The 22,059-nt window shown below is 36.4% G+C and overlaps 1 protein-coding gene across 8 annotated transcripts in view; it reads right to left on the minus strand.

The window, feature by feature from the left end:
* SGCE (sarcoglycan epsilon) overlaps nt 1–22,059 on the minus strand; it is a 61,272-nt gene that overhangs the window by 11,130 nt on the left and 28,083 nt on the right. For 4 of the 8 annotated variants that reach the window (XM_036115656.2, XM_036115654.2, XM_036115661.2 and 1 more), the window contains 5 exons: nt 17,308–17,506; nt 6,348–6,510; nt 3,727–3,938; nt 2,764–2,790; nt 1,842–2,030 (listed from right to left, as the gene is read on the minus strand). In XM_036115656.2, coding sequence (XP_035971549.1) covers nt 1,842–2,030; nt 2,764–2,790; nt 3,727–3,938; nt 6,348–6,510; nt 17,308–17,506 — 790 coding nt within the window. Of the gene's footprint in view, nt 1–1,841; nt 2,031–2,390; nt 2,465–2,763; nt 2,791–3,726; nt 3,939–6,347; nt 6,511–17,307; nt 17,507–22,059 lie in introns of those variants that run through there. The other 4 variants (XM_036115655.2, XM_036115662.2, XM_036115660.2 and 1 more) reach the window with 2 other exon arrangements.

Raw genomic sequence — 22,059 nt, forward strand, 5'->3', positions numbered from 1 at the left:
ATTTACAAACATATTTAAGTTCCCCTACTCATTATAACAAATATTTCTCTATTCCAAAATTTGATAGCATTGTTGTTTGTCAATAGAAGCATTTCCCAGACTGTGTTCATTGAAGAGTTACCTCTTCTGGCCTTTTTCCATGGATTCATGAAGCATATCAACACTCAAGGCCTCTGAGAGCCCTTGTAGTTTTAAGACAAACAAACGAAAAAAAACTGTTTCTCAAGTGTTATTTGACCATTTCGGTTTTGAGAATATATATCAACATTTGACGAATTTATACCCACATTTACTAGTAAACTCTTGGGTAAAGAAAATACGGAATGGTAGCCTAAAAGAATTTTAAAATTCTTTCCATTTGGAAATGAATGAAAAGGCTGTTCATATTTTCATCTAAAAAAAAAAAGGAAGAGAGATTGCTAAGTTGTGAGCTATTATAATATTCTTGAAATTGTACTAATTTTTTTCATCAGTATCTAATCCTGGTAAAGTGGGTTTTTAGAATGACCCACTAACCATCAGAGAACATAGAAATCTATCCCTTCCATTCAGTACAACTAAATTTTGTGAGACTTTAATATTCACATCTCTGATCGAATATTAATGTTTCTAAAACTCAAAATGTTAAATGTATGCAATTTTCTCCACTGTCAATCAGACTTCAATCAATTACTTACACATACATGCACACATAAACACACACCTTAGCCTATTCAACAGTAAGTACATAATGTTAGATAAGTTTAGGAAAATACAATACTTTTAGATTTCTGAAGTATTTTGGACAAATTTATTGAGTCTGACTATCTATACTACTCATATTAATTACTGCTTAATCTCCAAATCACCACATACATTTTGCATGGTTACAAAATAAGCATTTGCAATGGGAAAATGTTTGCATCCAGGATGGTGACCAGAGAAATCTTTAATCAGTAAGAGGTTACCTGTATATCATACCCTAAGGTTTATGTGGTGGGGAGAGGTAGATTTTTCTCTATATCCATCATATTCACAAAAGTAAAGTGAAGAAGAAGAGGATCTCAAAAGCCAACCTGTGACTTCCTTGGGAAACTGAATTTAACCCATCTCAACATATGGTTAAAATTGGTGGGAAAAAGAGCCATGTTCTTAAAAATAAGTGGCAATTTTACCTACAATTCCCTTATATTGAAATTGAGCTTCTAGGCATATAATGTGGGTTCTCAAAGAGCAACTAGGCAATTTCCTCAATCTCTTGCCTCCCACAGGTACCCCTTACAAAGGCTTCTTCCAGGCTTTCTGATCATAGTCCTTCCAGCACTACAAAGGTTGGCACTAATAAATTGTACTTACAGTCAAAATTGGAACTACTCATTTTGATATACAAGCAGATCACAAGAAATAACAAAAAAACCTTCTATCCTGAGGCACAAAAAAATTAGATTAAATAGAGGTGTGGTAATAACATCAAAAAATAGGTTAACAGAACCCAATAATTCTAATAATAACTCTAAAAAAATCATCAATTTGTTATGCTTTAGGATATGCATTTCTTTTCACAATTAACTCATCTTTGAGCACACATGTTAGTTTATTAACAGTGTCGATTTCTGAAATATTAAGGTGAATGTCATCTTGTTTCAATTAGTGGGAAAAAAAATGCCTTTCCTGAAAGTAATCCTTTATATTTGGGTCAGCACCATGGGGTTGGGGATCTACACTATCAATGTCCTTTTGGTATTTTCTCTTAGAGTTACACACAAACAAACAGAAGCAATAATGAAAAGTTCTGGTCTTTATGAAAATTAAGTGGCTATATTCATGCATATTAATCATGACGGGAGCACACGGGTACTTACTGCTGCGGCTGCATCAGTGGCATATTCGTGCTCTCGTAACTGTCCGTGTGCAGAGGAGGTATAATCTCCCCAGTTACGGGGTGAAACACGGGAAGCGTAGACAGGGGCCATGCTATCTCTCTATTCTTGGACATGTCACGAAGTTCTTTGGTAGATTTCTGAATAGCACTATGATGGACCAGCTGGATGCTAGATCGAAAAGAAATAAAACACACACGTATTTAAAATCAAGTATTAGCCTGATGGGTCATCAAATTTGAAAAAGTTATGAATTTTTTTTTCTTTTTAAAATAAGACATTATTGCACTTTGGGCATTCTACAAATTATCTCTGAAAGAGATACATTTCACATGCTTTTAACACGGCAAAACTGAACATCGTAAACCAATTTTTAAATAAACGTGTCTTGCATGAAACTAAGCTATAAAGCATTGTGTTAATATTATAGCCCTAAGTAACAAACTAGTATGCTATTTAATTCTACGATTAAGATTAAACTACCATAGCTTTTATATTGGTGCTTCTGATGGGGCATTTATAAATACTCACAGAAGTTTCATTTTATGGTAGGTTATTACTGTAGATTCAGGAAAACGTGTATGAAAGTTCTTTTCATCTGTTCTCTGGTTTATAGAAATGCAGATTGGGAAATCACATCATATAAATGGCAAGTTAATATTCTGAATCTGAAATTTTAGGTTTAATTTTTATCTAAGTAATCTTAGTTTTCAAACCCTTTTTATTTTTAGTCTCTACCCCTCCTAAATATCTCTATTTAAAAAGCAGCTTTCACATTTATGAAATAAACTATGAAAGATGATGAATGACAAAATCAAAGCATGGCACACATGTATGGAGCATGATGAGCAACTGAGAAGTGAAAAAACATGATAAAGAAAATAACAGGAAAGAAGACACTTACTCTGGTGTTTGCATGTTTCTCTTTTCCCTAGAAACAAAACAAAATTTATGAATTAAATAATAGCATTGATATTTGGAACATTAAGACTATATGCTCATGGGATCTTGCATGATGTGGAAATGCTGACATTGTTACTATTAAACGCAACCAGGCAGCATTTGCCACCAGGTTTATGACATTACTTGGATGAGTACACATACAGAGATGGAATACTGATGAGAAACACACAGAAAAATGAGGAAAAAAAATGGAGATTAAGAATCAAGCTCTTAGAAATAAATTCTATGACATAATGAAATCAGTCTACATGTAAAAAATGGAAGAATTTGTTACTTGCTGCTTTATTAATTTTTTATCCTTTGCTTTGTTGTCCTGACTTCCAGATAATCTTGGGAGATTATTTTAATTGACACAGCTGTCCTGAAAGTGCTCACTGTTCATGAAGTGAACACTCATTACTCAAATTATACTCTTATTTTCATTAATATACTCCTAGGTTTATATGTATACATACGTATCTTTTAAACACTTAGATTAGGTCACCCGTTTGACAGAACAATTGCAAGAAGAATTCTGACCATCACTTCTGATCAAACTAAGACAATTTATTTACTTAAAGTGCAATTACCATGTCAATAGATTCCACAGTCTCTGCACAAAATGGCTTATATAACCAAAAGAGCTAGCCTCAGTTATTCTTGGGACTATTTTGCCAGCATGAATTTACATCTAGCCTTAATAATTGTTGAATAAAGTAATTATATCCCCTAATTTGATTTACTAGAGTCAAAACTATTTTAATTCATTTTAAAGGAATAAAGTACTGTAGGTTGACTTGAACACAACTTCAATTAATTTATAAAGTGTTTTATGAACCAAATGAAACTTGGCTTTTAATGGAATCTTATATGTTGTTATCCTAGTAGGCTCGATAATTTTTTATTAGTGTTTTAAAGTACTCACACTCCTTCCCGTCGGCAGCACATGATATAAGCAAGTATTAGAAAAAGGACCAGTGCTACCGCCGAGGGCACAGCCAGTGTAATTAGGAAATCCGTGTAATAGTCTCTGCTTTTCAAAGAATCAGAAGGGGGTTTGTACTCTCCACCATCAGGTAAGATCCCCTCTCCTCGAATCACTTCCTGATAGGTGGACACTTGCTTTGTTTTATCGACCTGATATAAAAGAAGACAATTACACATCAAAATTAATAGCTGCAAACATTACGAGAGTTGAAGACCTAGACATATCAAAACTTTCTTTGACACATTTCGAAAAAGCCATCTTTTCCAATTATGTTATCATCTTGAACATGCCACTGTTTATGGAAGCTAGGAAGAGGTAATGAACAAAAGTAACAGATTAGAGGGCTTATGTTGGCCAACATTCTATGCCCTTTCCGCAACATACAGACATATGTACATGAATGCATACGTAATAAGTGTATGTGTGTATGTGGTTGTTCGTCCTAGTTTCCTTCCTTTGAAGCAGAAGTCCTTCACACTACCATGTACATTTCTTGTTTCCTAGGGACAAACTTCTAGTGCAGATGCTAACAAACCATGAACTGGTGGACAACCAGGTATGCCGGTGTGGTCTCTAATGTTAGTGAAAGAGAAAAGAAAAATAAAATGAGAGACAATTTCTAAATGATTACAACCTTCATCTTTCTGCTGTCCAGCTGACAGAAGTGATTTGGAGGAAAGACAGCCTAAGGAACATGGAACTCATCCAATACTATAGTTTTACTAAATTCTATTCCAGAATCAAAAAATGCACATTGGCACTGTATTAATTTACCTCCACATTCATTGAACTGTTTTCACTGAGTTGCATTTAATTATGTTGCGATTTTTATTGAAGGGCACCGTAAAAATAGCCATGTGAAATTTGTCCCTACGTTTGCCCCCTGAACACCCTCCCCCCAAAATATGTTGGAGAGAATGATTTGTGGCATTTCTCAGTATCCTCTCAAAAAAAAAACCAAAACAAACAAACAAACCCATTTGAAGACTTTTGTCAAGAATACAGTGCTAGTGAAACCTTTATTTTCTGCCAAGGAATTGATGCTCTATCTCCTTTAAGAAGGAGAACTAAGTAACTGATGAATTTCCTCTTTTAATCCTGGACATAGGAAGCTTGTTTTCAAACTTGACCTTAGGCTTATTTTTTAAATAAAGTTCAGGTCCCAATCTTCCATTTCTTTTCTATTTTATTTATTATGTGTATTGCTTGACTATTTCATTTAAGCCTCCTGATATCTTCTGTGGTAAGATGTGACACATAAATAAATACAGGTAAGATAAAAAAGGAAAATCCCAATTTTTTCATTTATAAAGCCTAACCATAGAAACTAAACGCTTCAAAGCATAAGTGATTTTTAAAAGTTCAGAAATTAGGTAGTATTCCTAAACATAAACAATTCACAGCACAAACACAAGTTAAATGGCGTTGTTAGGGCCGGTGTGTGCTGACTCCGGTTACAGGTACCTACTCAAGTTAGGACTGCAGTTACTCAGTCTTTGGCATCCTTGTATGATCAGCACCATGACAGAAATATTAAGCTTTGCAAAGTCAACACTTATCTATAGTACATGTAAACCACAGCAGCTCAATAATTTTACTCGATTTAAGAAGACAAAGAAAATTATTTTCCTAAGACACAGTCACATAAAAAGAGGAGTCTAGGGCCAAGGGCCACCGGTGCTAAGTGCTACGACGTGAATACTGTGTTCTCCTGTCCTGGGAGATCTGGGACAGTTGCCTGTAGTTGGTTCTCTAAGACATGAAGTGACAGTTGTGTTTATGTGTCAATAACTTTGTTCAAATGTCAACTTTAAACTTAGATCTAATTCACTCACCACCAATCATCAAGGGTTGACAGAAGTTAAATCTAAAGGTCACTAAAGAAGTAAAACAACTTACCAATCTTCCAGAAAGCAAGATCAAAAAATAATATAAATTTTATATGAAATATTATAGATATATATCAAGTGTATATGAAACCTTACCTACATTTTCTTAAGTTTTTTAGCATCCTAAATAAAAGTAATTTAGAAAGAGATATTTAATATTTATGGGGCTGTGGGTAAGATTCTAATTTTGCTCACTTGGAATTTTTTCTTATTCCTCGAATCTGCCCTACAATTTGAATTTTTAGGACACCAACTCGTAGCACAATATTGCTTTATTTTCAGATGTATTATTGTACCCCAGTCTCTCCTTCCAAGGTGGGTAATGGCAGCATATTTGAGACTTTCTTCACATGTCACACTGACTCTGTAATCTATCCTGGCTTAGCAGCCACCTGGATATCCAGGGGGGTCGTTTGGACCACCTGCCAAGCTAATGCAGCCCCAACAACTAATCAAGGGTAGACTGAGAACAAAAGTGGAGATACTCTTTCCTAAATGGATGCACTGTCAACAAGATTGCCAAATTCTTAAAGTCAAGGGAAGTCAATTGCGTTAACAAAGTAAACCCAGGATTTGTACCTAAAAGCACCTCAGGTTTTAGCCAAATTTTATCTCCAGCCACATCACTTCCAATTACATTTGCAAAAACAAAGTAAAATAAAAACTCACCAACGATATTTTGCACCAGTCAATGTAAAACTGAGTACGAAATTTTTTATCGCATGTTATCACAGGCTCCATTTCTTGACTGCATCTCAACTGATTCTGTGGATTTTCAACTTCTCGTAAACAAGAAGAAAACGGTACATCGGCACCAACCATGACGTAAACGCTGCAAAAATGTGAAACTCTCAGGTTATCCTTTGAGAAAATTGGAAACACTGAAAAACAATCTACCCTGAAAGCAGGATTTATCCTTTTGAATTGAGGGATTATCTAGAATCATCCCTAAGGTAGGGGCCTGGGCTTTAAAAGCAGTGATATTCACGTAGGAGCTGCCTTCCATTCTTTCCTTTATTCAACCAATATTTACTGAGTGCTTTGGTGTTCCAGACACTCTCTTGATTCCAGGTTAATTTCTAAAAAAAAATTTTTTTTCATCCTATTTATTTTAATTCAAAGTAAGCGTGTGTCTGTCATATTGTGATTACTATGTTTGGTAGATTACTTACCTTTAAAAATTACTCTTAAAGTAAATTATTTAGAAATAACACTATCACTAAGCCAATAAATAATTGTAGGTAATAAATCTCACTTGATTTCATTTTAATAAGATGGTGAAATTACATCTCTAGAGCTTTAGGCACTTAGCTATTTTACCCAAGAGTTCTGTCAGCTTTTCTACTGCACAGACCCCTACTGTTAGGTCTCCTACCACAAGGTCTCTCACTTTTTTTTCCCAAGAAGTTAATCTAAGAGAAAAACTATTATTTGATAAGCACAAATTAGGCAAGCAAAATTTTTCTTGGTGTGTATCTTAGTAATCAGGGAGAAAGAACTCTACTTAATTAGTCAGTAAGAGTTTCATACAAAAAAAGTTAGTGATAATAGCATTGAAATAATCTTGAAGCAGCTCGAGAAAAGGGAATCTCATGGGTCTTTCAAAAGAAGAGAGAAAACCGGGAAATTACTCTAAATAATTATTTCTTTTCCTAATGACAATGCTACAGCTACTTATAAAATGAAATAAACCCATCAAAATTCCAGCTGTCTTCTTTGCAGAAACTGACAAGCTGATCCTAAAATTTACACGGAAATTCAAGGAACCTAAAATAACCACAGAAAATTCTTGAAAAAGAAAAACAAAGTTGGAAGACTCACAACTACTGATTAAAACTTACTACAAAGCAATGGTAATCAAAACAGTCAGCAATAGTAATCCAGCATAAGGACAGACATGTAGATCAATGAAATAAAATTCCAAGTCCAGTAATAAACTCCTACATTTAGTAAATTGATTTTTGTCACAAATGCCAAGATAATGCAATGGAGGAAAGAACAGCCTTTACAATAAATGGTACTGGCACAACAGGGTATCCGCAGGCAAAAGAATAAAGTTGGGCTCCTACCCCATAGAATATAAGAAAATTAACTCAAAATAGGTCAGTGACTTAAATGTAAGAGCTAAAACTATTAAACTCTGAGGAAAAAAAGGTATACATTTCCATGACTTGGCAGTAGGCAGTGGTTTCTCAGCTATGACACCAAAAGCTCCAGCAATAACAGAAAAACTAGATGAGCTGGACTTTATCAAAATTAAAAATAGTGTGGTCCAAAGGTCACCATCAAGACAGTGAAAAGGCAACCCATGAATGAAAGAAAATATCTGCAAATCATATATCTAATAAGGGAATTGTATCTACAATATATAAGGGACTCTTACAATGCAAAAACAAAAAAACAAATAATCCAATTTAAAAATGGCAAAGGCTCTGAATAGACATTTCTCCAAAGAAGTATACAAATGTCCAATAAGTGCATGGAAAGATGTCCAACACCCTCAGCCCTCAGCAAAAGAGAGATCAAAACCACAATCAAAACCACTGTTTCAGGGGCGCCTGGGTGGCTCAGTTGGTTAAGTGTCTGCCTTCGGCTCAGGTCATGATCCCGGAGTCCTGGGATCGAGCCCCACATCGAGCTCCCTGCTCAGTGGGGAGTCTGCTTCTCCCTCTGACCCTCTCCCCTCTCATGCTCTCTCTCTCTCAAATAAATAAATAAATAATTTTTTTTAAGATTTTATTTATTTGTCAGAGAGAGCGAGAGCGAGAGAGAAAGAGAGCACAAGCAGGGGGAGCGGCAGGCAGAGGGAGAAGCAGGCTCCCTGCTGAGTAAGGAGCCCGATGTGGGGCTCGATCCCAGGATCCTGGCATCATGATCTGAGCTGAAGGCAGACACTTAACCGACTGAGCCACCCAGGCGTCCCTAAATAAGTAAAATCTTAAAAAAACAACCACCACTGTTTCACATCCATTAGGATGGCTATAATAGAAAACACAGATAAGAAGAAGTGCTGGAGAGGATGTGGAGAAATTGGAACACTTCTACTCTGCTGGTGGCAATGTAAAACTGTGCCTCTGCTTTGGAAAGCAGTCTGGAAGTTCCTCAAAAGGTTGAATACAGAGTTACCATATGAATCAGCAATTTCACTCCTAAGTATATACCTTAAGAGAAATGAAAATAGATGTCTATACAAAGACTTGTACATGAATGTTCACAGCAACATTATTCATAGTAGTCAGAAAGTGGATACAATCCAAATGCTCACTGATGAATGAATAAACGGTAGAATATCCATACAATCGAATATTACTCAACCATAAAAAGAAATGAAGTACTGATACGTGCTACAATATGGATGAACCCTGAAAACAATACTGTGGATAAGTGAAAGAAGCCAGTCACAAAAGACCATTTAGTGCATGATTCCATTCATATGAAATGTCCACAGTAGGCAAGTTTATAAGGATAGCAAGTAAATAGTGGTTGCCTAGGGCTGGGGGGGGAGGGGTGGTGGTGGTGGTGGTGGTGGTGGTGGTAAGTGGCTGCTAATGGGTATGGGATGAAGGTGTTAGGATGATGAAAATATCTAAAATTGATGGTGATAATGACAGCACAACTCTGTAAAATAAGCTAAAATCCATTGAGTTACATACTTTAAATAGGTGAATTGTACAGTATATGAATTACATCCCAATAAAGCTGTTATTTTTAAAAATGAAATTAAGTGAAAGTGCATCACAAAAATTCAAAGCTATGTCAATGTAAGTGTGAACTCACACCCTGAGTTGACAACTGTATCCCAGAGTTTGATTACACAAATTCATTTGGTTGTTCTTTATGTCAAATTTATATTTGGACTTAAGATTCATTTGAAGGAAGATTTTTTCAAAAACTATGGTGCCTTTGGGAGATAAATAGTATATAATGGGCTAAAGCTAAAGATGAAAATAAAAAATTCAGAACAAAAGTGTGTATGAGAAACCATTGGTAAAGTATTTAGATGATCAGTGAATATAAATGTATTCCATTTAAAACAAGTTCTTACTTGTAAGCTTCACATAAAGTCAATTTCTATTCCCTATTGACTGCCTACCAAGACCATATATCTCCTTAATAATTGTGACATATACTTATAAATACAGAAATAAAATGAATATTTTTTACAACGGTTAACTTGCTTTAACATGACATTGATTTGCATTTAAAATTAGTAAGATTTTAAATTAATTCACTTCAAGATAACATAAATGGGCATAGAGTTTTTGGTGCTTTGAAATGCCTTATTTTTTTCCTTAAATTATAAAAGCAATATAAAAACATTACATAAAACCTGGGATACAAAAACAGAATTAATTTATATTACCAAGATAACTATTTTCATTTTCCAATGTACCTTGCAAAATGTTTTTCAAATACATATATTTTAACCTAATTGCAATAATCTCTAAAATACAATTTTGTACCCTGCTTTTTCCCTTAATGCGTCATAAGCATTTACCATATTGTACAGTCTTTGTAATTATAGATTTATGGCAATATAATTTTGTAAGTGCACATGATTTATTCAACAATTACTTCAGAGTCGGACATGTAAGTTGCTTCCAATTTTTTTGATGTTATAAATAATATTGCAAAGACTATCTCTGTGCATATTCTTTAATGTTACTATCTTAAAAGAGATGCCTAGAAGTAGAAACATTTTTATGACAGTTGACACATACTGCCAAATTACTTTCATCTCTCCTTGGATGATCCATAGGCTTCACAAACTTAATATGTTCCTAACTGAGCTCATCGTCACCCCACCCCACCTTCACCTGTTCCTCCTTTTCCATCTTCTTCTCTCCCGGTGATTGGCATGGCCAGATGCTCAAGCACCATCATCTTTGACTCCTGTCCTTCTTTCCACATATTCAATCCATCATCAGTCTCTGACATTTACCCCAAAAGAACTCTCACATGCACCTGTCCAATCTGTTCCATCTTCCCTACACCCTAGTTCTGATCACCATCACTTTCCACAGGGCATGAAGCAACAGCCCCTTAACAGTGTTCCTTGAACCCAGTCTTTCTCACTGTCCTCAGGGAGCCTATTTGCAGAATAAGTGAATGAATAAAAAGCATTATACCAGTTTTAAAACACGAGCCACTGTATATTCAAAAGTTGCTAAGAGAATAGATCTTAAGAGTTCTCGTCACAAGAAAAAAAAAGTTGTAACTATGTGAGGTGTGGATGTTAACCAAACTTATGATGGTAATCGTTTTGCAATATACACATACATCAAATCATTCTGTTGTACAACTTAAACTTGTACAATGCCATATGTCAATTATGTCTCAAGAATACTGGGACAATCAGTAAGTTAATATATAAAATGCAAACAGACTACAAATGTCATGCTCGAGAGAAGGAGATATTAGATTTGCTTTGCAGGTCAAAAAAAATGTATTTATTGTTTCTTTTGTAGAGCTAGTAAGTTTCAACATGTTGGCTTTTAAAAAAAATAATTTTGTATGAGGCTGTGAATAATAACTCTATGCGATACATGCTAAAATTACATTTTTCATAATCTGTTTTCCTTTTAGCTAGCTTTTTGACATGGAAAAACTGAAATTTTTTATAAAGTGAAATGAGAATGATCCTTATCTTTATGACCTCAGCCACATGTTTTCAAACTTTCAAAGGTGTAAACAGATGGGAACGTGGTGCCAAGTACGAGGCTCTCAAGCAATGTTAACAAAACATGGTGCCTCAAACTTTTTTTTTTTAAGATTTTATTTATTTGACAGAGAAAGACACAGCAAGAGAGGGAACACAAGCAGGGGGAGTGGGAGAGGGAGAAGCAGGCTTCCCGCTGAGCAGGGAGCCAGATGTGGGGCTCGATCCCAGGACCCCGGGATCATGACCTGAGCCGAAGGCAGACGCTTAACGACTGAGCCACCCAGGCTCCCCGATGTCTCAAACTCTTAAGAATTGATCTACACAGGCAGAATTTGTTCGTTATGAAGGAGTCTTTTCTTCCAGTTTGAAGAACTCAACTTCCCCTGAGGTAGAATATATTCATTGTGGCTTTTACACATACAACGTTGAAAACCAAATAACAGGTAAAAAAAAAATTAAGTCGAAACTCTGCTTTTTTTAGCCAGACTTCTGCCAGGTAAATGGATCCAATGATTGCATATTTGACCTAATTGTCCAAGCAACGAATGTGTTTGATTATTTTGTGGAGATAGGAGATAAAAGACAGTTTAGAGAAGAATGTGTCCACATGTTACATGTTGCCTGGGAACTCTTGAGCTCTTAAAAGAAAATGCACTATGATTCCTGTCCTCTGTCCCCCACACCACTTCTTTGTTCTCTGCATATCTGCAATCAATTGGTCAAAAAGTAAGATGAAAAATAAATAGTTAAACTAAATAAAAGATCTAATGCAGAATAAAAAAGAAAAGAAAGGACACTTCCAGACCCTAGTTCTACTACTTGCTTGCTCCTCTTCATTGGAGAAGGAATACATTATCCAAAGAGGGGAACTGGCTTATAAGGGTCAGACCCTTCTCGTTTTGTGTGCATGTGATGGGGAAAGATCGTCCTGCTTACAGAAAGGAGGCATTTGGGTTCAGTCTACTCTTTCAACCATGTGCTATTTTCTGCAAACGTCCCTAATGCTTCAGGATAAAATCCAAACAATTTTTTCTGGTATCTGGGGCCTTACCTGGTCTGGTGTTTGCCTCCTTGGTAACAATCACTTCTGGATCCCTGTCCCCCAAATCCACATGAAATAGGTTTCCAAATCCATCAGGCTTGCTCCTACCTCAGGGCTTTTGCCCAAGCTGACCCCTCTATCTAGAATCTCTCTTCGTTATTTTTTGAGCAGGTTAATTTGTACGCACCGTTGAAACTCAGATCTTCACCTCCTCTATGAACCCTTTCCAGGCATGCGCCAGAAGTGAAGGAGGAACACTCTCTGTGACCTCTTGAGGTCAACAGGGGTATGTACAACACTGTTCTTTAATTATCTGATTACCTGCCTGGTCCCTAATAGATTGTGAGCATAGATTTTTTTTTTTTAATCACTATACTACAAAGATTAATATAGTATTCCCCAATAAAAATAGTTAATAAGTGAATCTATGTGTAGAACATAGAATAGATTTGAGACATATAGTCACACTGATTTCATGTATTGGTTTTATACTTTTAAAAAATGGATTTATATGGGCTTTCAATTTTTACATTATTAAAGGCTCTTTTTAGAAGTTCCTATCATATATCACCACCATTCCATAAAAGAATATTTGCACCAAAACTGTAAGAGGCACGTTAACTTAAGAATAAAGGACAATCTTATAAATCAAACATGGGGACAAATTCAGCAGAGCACTACGGACTAGCCCAGGATCATGACCTTCCATCAGAGCAGTACTTGGTGGCCACTGACTTACAGTCTCTTCCTCAAGTGTAATTTCTCACTGAGGCCTTTCTAGGGCAGAAGGCAAACAATTAATTAGAGGGAGCACTTTGTGAGACCGTCTAACGAATAAACTAGGATTCCCTTTGCTGATTGAGGCTAGATCCACGTGCTTTGGTAACCAGAGGAAATAGTGGTGGGTTTGACAATCTCTTATGAAAAGTGAGTATATTCTTTAATCCTCACACCCCATCATTCCCTTCAGAGCCGCCATTTACACCACATCACTCACCCTGGGTTGGCAGCTATGCCATGCCTAGAATGAAATATGAACCTGCTCCCCTTTCCACCAGCTTTCTCCCAGGCTAAATGCATCCACAAGTCCTTAGCCTTTGGCACAGTATCAGGAGCAAAAGCAGCACAGAGACCATGCCCGGGGGGAGCACAGTTGCCCGGGGTTATGGGTCTGGCAAGGGAAAGAAAATCTTTTCAGGAGGCTCAGCCTTCCTTTGCAGGAGCTTATTGACTTTGAAGTAAATCTTTATAATTGTTTTCTGTTAGATTTAGGACAAGTCTGAAAGCTGTCAGTGAGTCTAAAGAGGTGAACAAATGTACGTCAGGAGGGAAGAAGAGCTGGGATGCTGCAGAGTACCTTCTTGATGATCGACATTTAATGGTGCTTTGGGCTGTGGAAGGCCAGGGGATTTACTCTGACGGTCTACTCCTGAGAGCTTCTCTTATTCATCCGCTATGTATCTGACTACATAGATCAAGTCTGGAAAAATCTTCATTTAGTAGATTGTGGCCGCCATGAGTAATAGGAAATAATATCATGGAGGTTTTATTTGTTTTTTATCAGAGACCGAGACTTTTGCTACTGAGTATTAAGCAGAACACTTTGGTCAGGTGCTCAATTAATATGATGGAAGTGTATGACAACATTTGTAAATAAAACCTTAGAAAAGAAAGGGATGGAATTCCTTTGCTATGTCTGACCCTAGTTTTTTATATTTTCTTCAATATTCCATTTTAGAAAGGGATTTATAGCCCACGTTATTTTCAAAAGAAATTATGGAAGCAAAAAGTTTACTAGATAAATTAAGTATTATGATATACATCAACAAAAAGAAAGGACAGCACAAGAGATGAGTTAGCCAAGCACAGGATTTTGTTTCTAGGTTTAAGGCAACAGGGTAAAAAATTATTTTTGTTACCATGGCATTAGATAACAACTGAAGGAAATATGCAAAATCACCCCCAGGGACAATTTTTTTCTTCTGGAATTATCCTCAAGTACAATCTTGTTTCATTGGTGCTCATATAAGGGACATTGGGGCAGTAGGGTTGGCATTGGGTACAATTTATAGAAATGCTATTTTAAAAGACTTATCATATGAATACTTTGTAAAGGTTACGGCTTAACATTAAATTAAAACTCATGGAAAGCATTTCAAGTTGGGAAGGGATCTGAGACAACAGGGTCCAAATAAATGCCACGAGACTGACTCTCTCAAATATCTGACAGCACATGCCGCCCTCTAGCAGGTGCTGGGGGATCAGCTAATGACTGAATTCTCTAACAAGTACTTGTAGGACCAAAATTCTGTTCTTAATTTAGAGTCGCATGCTCAGGCCCAGCCCTACACTCAAAGATTCAGAATCTCTAGGGGGAAGCAGAAGACAGGAACCTATCTATCTATCTATCTATCTATCTATCTATCTATCTATTTATCTATCTATCTATCTATCTATATCTATCATCTATCTATCTATCTATCTATCCATCTATCATCTATCTATCTATATCTATCTATCTATCTATCTATATCTATCATCTATCTATCTATATCTATCTATCATCTATCTATATCTATCATCTATCTATCTATCTATATCTATCTATCTATCTATCATCTATCTATCTATCATCTATCTATATCTATCTATCTATCATCTATCTATCTATATCTATCTATCATCTATCTATCTATCTATCATCTATCTATCATCTATCTATATCTATCTATCATCTATCTATCTATCTATCTATATCTATCATCTATCTATCTATCTATCTATCTATCTATCTATCTATCTATCATCTATCTATCTATATCTATCATCTATCTATCTATCTATCTATATCATCTATCTATCTATATCTATCATCTATCTATCATCTATCTATCTATCTATCTATCATCCATCTATCTATCTATCATCTATCTATCTATCATCTATCTATCTATCATCTATCTATCTATATCTATCATCTATCTATCTATCATCTATCTATCTATATCTATCATCTATCTATCTATCTATCTATCTATCTATCTATCTATCATCTATCTATCTATCATCTATCTATCTATCTATATCTATCTATCTATCTATCTATCTATCTATCTATCTATCTATCTATATCTATCATCTATCTATCTATCTATCATCTATCATCATCTATCTATATTTTTAAACTACTGGGTGTGGAGCCCAACACAGGCTTGAACTCATGACCCTGAGATCAAGACCTGACCTGAAATGAAGAGTCAGACGCTTAAACGACTGAGCCACTCAGGCGCCCCTATCTATATTTTTATTAAAGCGCTACTGGCAATTCTTAGGCAAGACATGGTTGGGAAGCACTGTTTTAGGTCAGAGTCTGGTTTCTAGAGTTGTGTAGTTCAGTTTAGTTGTTTCTAAAAGGGCCTCTGTGCGGCCTGCATGACTGAGTAGGGAAGAGTGAGCCCAGAAGAAAGCACAACGGGGCAAAACTCTACCAATGCCTGGTTTTCAGGCTGCTTCCTCCAACCATCTTTTGGTCATTGTTTTAACAATCATTGTGGAACATACTACTTTAAGAAACTGTTGAAAAGACTTCATATTTGGAGAATGTTTTCAGGGGAGATTCCCTGTTCGTCATTTTCCCTGGTTCTATTTTAATTACTCAGTGGCACAGAGACTCATGTTGGAATGCTGAAGTAAAAAAAATGTAAGCTCTAAAATTATGGTTTCATATAGAAAACCAACAGATAGACAAGAGATAAAGCAACTCTTTTTCTCAAAGCACTTCTACGTGTGCTTGACTGACTTCAAAATCCATTACTGTGACATACAAGCTACAATTTAATTCCGAAATTTGTAAGTTGGACTTCACAGCTCACTGCTTATCCCTTATCCCTCTCCTGCCTACTCTCTCATACTTCATCTATGTCTATTTGTGATCTCTTCCCTCATTTCCAACAGAGTTCTCCTTTAACGCTGCCCTTAAATTTAATTCTTATTAATCTAGGTACTCTAGTTAATTCTATATATCATCTGTATAAAAATGTTACCATGTACATGGAAAAAGGAGGAATTGGAAAGGGATATGCTATATAAACTGTGATTTATTCCATATCTCATATGTTTATAGGATGGGTTAAAAAAATAAAAAAGGCAGATCTGCTTCAACCTACAGGTTAAAAATTAAAGATCAAAGTTTGATTCGACATTGACATTCAATCCTCTCAACGTACCCAGGCATAAAAAGTATTTCTTACACTCTACAAGGGTCTAAGTTAAACTTTGTAAGGCATGAGAACAGACGAACCCCTCTCAAACGTACTGTCTCATTTAGACACTATAACAACTCTGAGGGAAGAAGTAGTTCCCCTTGGAGCAAATGGGGAAATCGAGGCACAGAGGGGTGCAGCATTTGCCCAATGTCACCCAGCTTCTGAGTGACAAGGCCAGGCTTTAGGAATAGGTTTCAAATCCACTCCAGCCATCCGTCACCGACACATGGTGGAAAGAATGTTAAAGGCGAAGAAATAGTTTCCTAGAATAAAGTTACAGCAGTCTGAGTATCCTGCAGCTGATAACTAGGGCATCAATTTCCTTTGAAATGCAGGGCCCTAAATAATCAGCTTCTCTAGGGAAGGTACAAAAGACTTAGTGCTATAATTTATGATGCTGATCCTGATCTACAATTAGAATTCACAGGACCTGGGACATCAGATATAAAGAACCATTAACATAACCTCTTTGTCAATATAGAAAATTGCTAGTGTTTCCATATCTTTACAACACCTACTTCTTATTACAAAGAATGCAATAGGCCATCTTCCATCTATAATAAACTTGATAAGATCACCATGGTTAAAAAATTCAAGATCATGTCATAAATTAAAAAAAAAAATTACAGATTTAAGGCAACAAGATAAAGGTCTGCTTACCCCTCCTTCATGTCATTAATGGGAAGCGGCACTCTGCCGCCCCTGTCTAGGGCCGACGTGATGTTTATGGCGTTCAGACGCTCTGGCTGCCACACATTTTTCACCGCCCCAAGAAAGTCTCCAAGAACCTCGCTGGCCAACATTTCTTCTACATTCATATTTTTAATGAAGAATTCTGCTTGATATGGTAACGGGAAGTCTAATTTTGGTGAAAAAGGGTATGTATATCGTTAATGAAGTCATCTTTTGAAAGAGAAATTTGAGATTTGTTGATTTCTGTCATAATCCTGGCTTTGGGGAACACTATGAATATTGACTTTAAAGGCTTTCTGTATAACGGAGGACATATCTAAAGACATAAAACATACATTTGACACAGAGTTTTACTTACAGTGTAATCAAATCCAAGGGATTTTTAGAAAGCTCCTGTAGGGCAATTTATAATTATAGAATTTGGCCAAAAAAGAGAAAACTGCCAAATCCGCCTCCATTTTGCCAGTAACCTGCCAATCTCCTCCTCCGCCAAGGTTCCCAGGTAGAAGGAGCATTTCCAGAGCCCTCCGTGGGTAGGAATAATATTTTGTATTTGTAGTGTTTCAAAATTGACAGATCTTTTTTCAAGTATATTGTCTTATTTAATCATTACAACCCTAGGTAGTGCTATGCCCATTTGAACAGAGGAGAAAGTTGAGGCACAGAGCAACACCCTTTCCAAATACAGAAGACATTACAAAATATCTGTAACTGCTTGTGAGTTGCTTATGGATAATTTGAAATACCGTATGTTTAATTTGCAGTATTACTGATCTTTTTAGAGCATGCTAAAACATTACTTTTACTAAAATAAATATCGGTTATATTTTCCAGAAGAAATCTGAAGTCATAGTAATTTCACTCTTTCAATCACTTCATAATTAAGTATTCTAGAGAATTATATTTTAAATTTCCCACAAAATGCCATTATCTCCTGTTGTTAGCGATTTAGCTTTTTTCCTCTTCAGTATCTCATCAAACTTTCCCTCTAAAGATTTTAAAATTAATATTTATTTTAAAGTAACCAATGTCTAACTCAGACTCTCGGTATAACTAAGTAGGATAGAAATAAACAGAACTTACAGCTGACCCTTGAGCAACAGAGTTTGGACTATGTGGGTCCACTTATATGTGGATTTTTTTTATATAGTGCAGTACTGTAAATGTATTTTCTCAATAACATTTTCTTTTCTCTAGCTCATTTTATTGTAAGGATACAGTATATGATACATAGAACATACAAAATATATTTTAATCAATTTATATATGTTATCATTGGAAAGACTTCTGGTCAACAGTAAGCTATTAGTAGTTAAGCTTTTTGGGAGCCAGAAGTTATACACAGATTTTCAACTGCTCAAGGGTCAGCACCCCAACCCCTGCATTGTTCAAAGGTCAATCGTATTTCAGTTTCTCAAATGCTACTCTTCAATTCAAAAACATCATTTCCTGTATTCTGATTGTTCTATTAAGATAAAGAATAGCTTTTATTTGTTTAATAATATTTCCATAATAATAAAGGCTACCTCTTTTGGAATACTTACTATGAGGTGGGCCAAGCTAAAGGGAGTGCGGTGAATTATTCCATTTAATACTCACAACCTGAGGGTGAGTAGGTACTTGCCCTCTATTTTCAGAGGGGGCAACAAATCCGTAGATGGGCCCAGGCTTTCATAATTATTTAAACTTGCCTCAGATGATTTTTTAACTAAGCTAAAGGAGACGGTATATAAAGTGCTCCCTGGAGTTCCCAGCCTGGAATAAGAACTTATAAAACAGTAAACTTTAACAATTATTATAAACATGAACAAGTTGTTTACCTGAATTCTTCCCTCAAAAGGAAAAGAAAGTGTTTCTGGACTATACACACATTTAAAGCCCTCAGTAGTAACTATACCACATTTATCCTCTGATGTATTTCATTAAAAGTCATATATCTGTAAAGTATTATACTCATTCAATAAGAGTAGTAAAAACTAAAAATTACACAATAAATAACTGAAATCTTGATGACCTCGTTTCTTATGAAGCCTCTTTAATACTAAAGGATGCCTGATGCCAGAGGGGGAGTCAGGGAAGATGTTCAGGCTTTAGAATTTTCAAGAGAGTTTTCTAGAGTGTGGTGTCTCTTCCTAAAGATTGAGTTTTTCATGGCTCTAATCACAGAAGGTTCTTCATTCATCTTCTACACTGCCATTTATTCTGTTTGTGATTTTGTTATATTTGTTTGATGTATGGCCCATCTGCAGTCTTCTAAAATATGATATATTTATTCTATTTTATGTAGATAAGTTTCCTGTTTTATACAGATACATTTCCTGTTTTATATAGATAAACAGTAGCTTAATCATGCCACATTTTTCTCCATACTGAAAAACAGCCATGCATAAATATGTCATGAAGAACAGTTTCTTGGCAATAAATAATATTTATAAATAATACCAAATATAGTTTTGAGTGTGCTAGAAGTCTATCACCCATTCATTTCACTCAGTGTTTTTACATCCACTTTTCTAAAAAAGCATGCAAAACATCTTTCTTATTTTCAATGCTCCTTTCTGGAGAACTGTTCCTTGGTTTTTCCTAATCCATGTGACCCCGCTTCGTGGCTCCTCTCTGAGACCCGCTGCCGCCACACCCTTAGAAGCTCTGGGCCGAGCAGCTGCCCACTCTCTACCGAGCCAAGCGCCACCGCCAGACCTTCCAAAGATGAGTCATAGGAGCTTTCTAACTTTGGGGAAATCCCATGCCTGCTATATTTGGGCATCACAGAGGCCAAGGGAACAGTAGGCCAACAGATTGGTGGCAGGCCTCTGAGGCACTCAACCCAATTTAGAGAATCACTCTATGTACTCTCCTTGAGCTTCATACTCTGTGATTCTACATGACTAATTTCCCATTAGGTCTCTCAGAGCAGGAGACAGCTGGGCAGGGAGTCAGACTGAGCAGGATTATCCTCAGATGCCACTCTTGTTATTTCTTTTCCTAAACTCATCTGGGAGAAATGGCGTGTGTGTAGGCCCTGCTCAAAGATGTGTCCATCCTAGTGCCTGCAGACGTTCCGTCCAGACCAGCAAGGATAAATGCATGGTATTTGGTTCACTGGTTTTCATATGTAAAAGGCAGTGGGGCAGCTCTGCCTGAAATGAAAATGGAGGCTTCCAAAACCTGTCTACTCTTCCTCCCTCACCAACCCACCTTCAAAATTCCCGATTTAGATGAATAGCCTGTAAAGCCAACTTCCAATCCTACAGATGTCTAGCAGTCCTCCATTAGTATCTGCTTGAACACGGGTCCCTGCACATCAAACATCTAATTAGGATACCGGTATATTCTGGATCTGCCAGGACTGAGAGCAGACTTGAGAAGGAAGTTCAAACTGTAGATCAGGCTGTCCTGCAGTCTGTAGGGACTCCTGTACCTGAGAATGGGGAGCCCCCCCTTAAGAGCATAAAGGTGAGGTTAGTGGTCCAAGCCCACTGTAATGGAACCATATCACTGCACTGATGAACTCCTAAGGAGAAAGGGAATGTTGTGATGATTCTGATCATTAATGGTATTCCCACTCTGCAGGGATAGCTTTAGGCATGATGCAAGCATCTAATTACAATTGAAGTTGGGAGTGAAAGTCTTCCTGTTCCAAGCAGGAATACCTACCAAAAGCCCTTGGGACGTAGAAAAGGGGACAGGAATCTTCTGTCCAGGCCCACAGAACTGGGATTTGGACTTGCTTTTCACATATGAAAGTCACTCTAAACTTTAAACTAGCACACTTGTTGTCTGCAATTGATACTGCCAAAATACCTGGGAAAAAAACTCATGGAAAGGGGTGCAAAATCTTTAAGCAATCTTCCCAGTTATGTTTTGCAGTATCAATTCCATAGAAATTACTCTCCTTCATACAGTATAAAGGCAATTTTTAACTCAACCTTTATGAACTACCACGAATTCCAAATTAGTATTTGCTCATTCAATTGTACTTGCAAATAGAACTCTGAATTCCCTATTTAGGATGCGCAATTGTTTTACTAATTTTAGGGGTAAAAATGCTGTGTCCGTTCTTCTTCTGTTACCCTCATAAATGATATCTAGGATAGAGAGGCGTATCCCATGATATATAAATTTTAACTACAAAGTTTTTAGCAGTACGTATTTTTCCCAATCAAATGCCAAAGTCAGATCAGAATATTTGACAGCGCAATTCTTAGAATATTCCCCATGTCCCTAACCTTCCAAATTCTTGGGAATCACTTACAATTTGAGTATATGTAACTCCAAATTGCTGATGGACTCCAACAATGCATGATTAGCTATTCAGGAAGAAGACTGTGACCCAAATTCCAGTTTATTTCCATCAACAACTCTCTGTCTTCACACACAACTAAACCACTACCTATCATCAGTTTTGTAATAAAACTAGCTACTAATTACTGATCGTGTACCCTGTGCTCAGCCCTGTGTTAAGCACATTTCAATCCTTAACTCAGAGACTCCTTCCTTACCCCAGACTTGGGAGAGAAATGCTAGCCTTAGTCTCATTTTGCAGATAATGAAACCAAAGCCCGCAGAGATAAGTGGCCTATGTGCTTGGCTCCCTATTCTGAGCTTTTCAGCACCAACACCCATCATGATATTTTATAACCAATTAAAGATTGCTTGGCTTTCTTTTCTACACTTTACCATTTCATTAGTTACATTAGGTATGTGGTACCTGAAAAT

Source organism: Halichoerus grypus, chromosome 12 (assembly GCF_964656455.1).
Source record: "Halichoerus grypus chromosome 12, mHalGry1.hap1.1, whole genome shotgun sequence".
NCBI lineage: Eukaryota > Metazoa > Chordata > Mammalia > Carnivora > Phocidae > Halichoerus > Halichoerus grypus.